Source organism: Chaetura pelagica, unplaced genomic scaffold (assembly GCF_000747805.2).
Source record: "Chaetura pelagica isolate M959 unplaced genomic scaffold, ChaPel_1.0 scaffold405, whole genome shotgun sequence".
Taxonomy (NCBI): Eukaryota; Metazoa; Chordata; class Aves; order Apodiformes; family Apodidae; genus Chaetura; species Chaetura pelagica.
Genome location: NW_009953489.1, coordinates 6,422,089 through 6,425,986, shown reverse-complemented (window position 1 = coordinate 6,425,986; position 3,898 = coordinate 6,422,089). Strand labels below are relative to the sequence as shown.

General features: G+C 48.8%; 1 protein-coding gene across 1 annotated transcript in view; it reads left to right on the top strand.

The window, feature by feature from the left end:
• Nucleotides 1–3,090: 3,090 nt before the first annotated feature.
• TBC1D13 (TBC1 domain family, member 13) overlaps nt 3,091–3,898 on the top strand; it is a 10,114-nt gene continuing 9,306 nt past the window's right edge. The window contains exon 1 of the mRNA XM_009999001.1: nt 3,091–3,214. Within this exon, the coding sequence (XP_009997303.1) occupies nt 3,091–3,214 (124 nt within the window). The remainder of the gene's footprint in view (nt 3,215–3,898) is intronic.

Genomic DNA, 3,898 nt, shown 5'->3' with positions numbered 1-3,898 from the left:
GCTCCCTGGGATATGCTCACCCAAGCCATTCCAAGTTTAGGAAATTTAGGAAAAAGTTCTTTACAGTGAGGTTTGTGAAGCATTGGAAAGGGCTGCTTAGGGAGGTGGTGGAGGCCCCATCCCTGGAGACATTCAAGGTCAGGCTTGATAGGGCTCTGAGCAATCTGTTCTGAGTGTGAGATGTCCCTGCTTATTGTAGGGAGGTTGGACTAGAGGGCCTTTAGAGGTCCCTGCCAAGCCAAGACATTCTATGATTCTAAATTTGTCACCAAAAAAGTATGAGTGATTGACCTGGAAAAAGACAAGGCACTTTTGCTTTTCTTAATTTTAATACAGGATAAAAAAGGACGGGCTTGGCAGACAATTAAGGGAAGCTATTCCAGTCTAATTTTTTATTTGTAAAAACTCTGATGGCTCTAGTATCAAGCCTCACTCACTGGCTCTGGAGAAGGGCTTGCAGGAGCTTTGGAGGTGTCCAGCAGAAGTGACTGAAGACCAACAAGGCTGTTTCACTCTCAAAGGGTCAAATCATATTAGAAGCAACCCCAATGTTAACCCCTCCACCATACATTTCCACGGACTGACAAAAATTGTGTTGAAATTTTTATGTTTGAGGTAAAACTCGTGCCTTATCAATTGTTATATCCCTACTGGCAGTGAGAACACCAGTGCTTTGGAGTCAGTTTGCTCTGTGCCACCACATTGCTGGGGAAGTTGTTGCAAAATGTCCTTATCTATACTCTGTTTCTGATCTTCATCCTCCAGCTGCAGAGATCAGGAAACTTGTCTGTCTCTCCAGCTCTCTGCTCCTCTACAGCTGCTGGTGCCCTCCCTTTCCTTCACTCCTGCAGTACTAGTATAAGATGGAAGAGTTGAACTCCTTTTCCTCACCTTAATCACTATTCCCAGTGGCACCTGGAGTGGATCAGGCACCTTCTCTCCTCTCCCTTCAGATGCTCAACCTAGGTCATGACACTCTGGATCAGTTAAGGCTGTGGATGAGGTAGACTTTCAAATTCAGGCACCACGCGGTCTCTCTGGGTGACAGGATCAGAGCTGTCACCAAGCCTGCCCAGCTCCTAGCCTTGTGATCCCCCTCTGTGCTGCCAAATGGATTTCCATGCAAACACCAAGGCAGCACAAGTTGGAAATCAAAGCTCTTTTTCCTTCTGTGTTACATTAATTCTTTTTCTGAGGGTGTGCTTCAGCGCCAGGGACAAAGAGTTGGCCAAGGAATTAACCCAACATAGAAAGGAGCCTCTCAAAAGCAAGTGGAGATCAGCAGAGCTGCTCCTTGCTCAGCCCTGGAGCACAGCTATGCTGGGTCCCTCCTGCAGTGAGCCCACCTCAGGCCTGTCTCCCCCAGAACAATCTTGTTCTCCTGTAAGAGGACAAAACCTCCCTGGCAGAAGCAGCCACAGGTGAGGAACTTGCCTTGTCTTTTGGCTTTACTTGACTTTGATTGATAATTTCTTACAAACACCTTTGGGAACTCTGTCTGCAGGCAGTTGGCAGCATCATGCTCCAGTCCCAAAATCCTTCTGACCCATTATGTTCTGGCCTACAACTTTCCATGGGGGTCTCAGATGGGGTCTCTGCTGGCTTTGGCTCAAGAGGCAAAAAGGTCTCCAAGCAAAGCAGATGCTGAGGAAAAAAAACAACAACTCAGCAATATCCTGATCAGAGATAGTTTAAAGGGTGTAACTTGCTCTTCTGAGTCCTAAACTCTGGTCACAACAACATGAAACTGTGACTCCTCATGGGTGCCATGACAGCTCAGGGCCTTTTGAGATACATGATACAAACAATGCAAATGGATAAGATGCTGGATCTTCAAATTTAAAAAAGAAGGAAATCCATAATCCACAGCTCTCTCTTGTAGTTAAGTCAGGAGAGAAGACAAGGATGAAATGGGCCAGTAAGCACAGAGTATTCCCTTGCTGTCCATGAGGTCCAGGCTGAGGGAATGCAGAAGGAGAGAGCTGTCCTGTGCTCTGCACTGTGGCTGCTTTGGAGACAAACCTGCTTCACCTCCACAACGAGTCCCTCTGGCAGATTTTGCCTGAAGCTTCCTTGAGAGAATCTTTCCAGAAAGGCAAGATCAACAGGAAGATCTGATCCAGCAGGGAAATGTGTTCTGCTCTCCCTCTCAGCTCCTCTGTGCCCTGGGACAGGTCCCACAGCCAGTGCCCTTCCACTGTTTACTGCCAATGGCCAGAGAACTCAAAAACAAACTCCCGTTGACAACCCATTGTCACGTGCAGCTGGAAATGGCCAGTGCTTGGGACTTGTCCAAGCAGCTTAGAGCACTAAAGGGCAAGGACTGCCTTCCTGTGGCTCTGAAAATCCTCTGCTCCCCCTCTGCTGAGACCAGCACAACGTAACCAGTTGATCCTAGCCCTGGAGAAATCAGCTGCCCTGTAACTTCCAAGCTCCCCGTGATCCACCAACAAAATCCCATACAGAACGTTAATCCAGAGAAGAGTGGTTAAACTGTCCCAGTAAAATAACATCAAAGAAAAGTATTCACCCTCATGTTTTCTTAAGGATATTTAAGTAGCACCCAGAGCTGCTGCTGTGACCTTTTCTACAGGACACAAGACAAGCTGGTCTCTCCCTCCTCGGTCAGACTGAACACACCACACATGGGCAGATGGAGGGGTCACCAACTGCACTGATTAGTATTGTCTAGTTATAAGCTCAGTGTGTTGATAAGAAATGAACTAGAGATGCTGACAAACTATTAATATTTGCCTAAATCATTGTCCTCAAGCAGATTTCCACAGACCACACTGGATCAGCATGTTGTCTGCTTCAGAGACTGTCCTCAGTGCTTTCCAGGCCAGGCAAGGGGCTCTCCAGTGCCCCTCTGGTTTTGAAGGGCCAAGGGCAGATGTGTGAAAGATGCGGAAAATTCTAGTGCAAGAATCATAAAGTCACCAGAACTACAGTGCCAGTATTTTTTTTCCCATTTATTTCTCTGCTAGAGTTGCCTCCACCTTAAGGCACGAAGGAATTGCATCCCTTGGAGAGACAGGAGCAGGGACATAAAAGCCTGTTCATCCAGCTGCCCCAGAAGCAGCTCTCTCCATGGAGGAACAGCACCCTCCACAGACACACCATCACTTTCCCCCACTCTGGCCTTCCAGTTCCAAGCCCAAACTCTTTGGCAAACACTGCTACATCCTTATGGCATTCCAGGCTGCACAGGCAGGTGAGTCTTGGGACCACTCTTGGCTCTCCTGGGGCTGCCTGTGCAGCATCCTCTGCCCTGGACTTCACACCAATCTTCTTTCCCTCTCTCTCTCTGTCTCTGTCTCTCTCTCTCTCTCGGCAGCTGCCCAAAGCCAAGCCTGACTCACCATGGCTCCCTGCCAACAACATAACGTTTATGCTGTTGCTACAAAAACCACTGGCAAAGCTGACTTTTCCAGCATCAGGGACTTGTCCAAGGAGAGAGCAAACAATGCACACTGAAGTGAGCCGATTACAATGACTTCAGAGTAACAAATTTAATGTAAATGCAGCGTTTGGCACAGGTTATGGTTTGAAGGAAAACTGCACTGTCATTTTAGCTGGCGTCTTGCAGCTGCAAATCAGTGTGTTGTTATTAATCGATGGGTCAGGGCAGCTGCTGAGGGGAAACACCAGCCCTGCCTCCCAGCAGGGAGCCCGAAGCAGGAGAGGACTGAACTGCCCTGTGGCCCAGCCAAGCCTGCCTTTCCCAAACTTGTCAGCCCGCTCAGACCAACGCTGTGCAGGAGCTGACTCGTGCAGGCCGGGCAACACGCTGATCTTTGTGCCCGCCTGCAGTAAAGATGCTCCTTGGCCTCACGGAATGATATCACGGATTTTCCTCCCTGCCGAGATCCCCCGGGGGCCGCTCCCGGAGGATCCA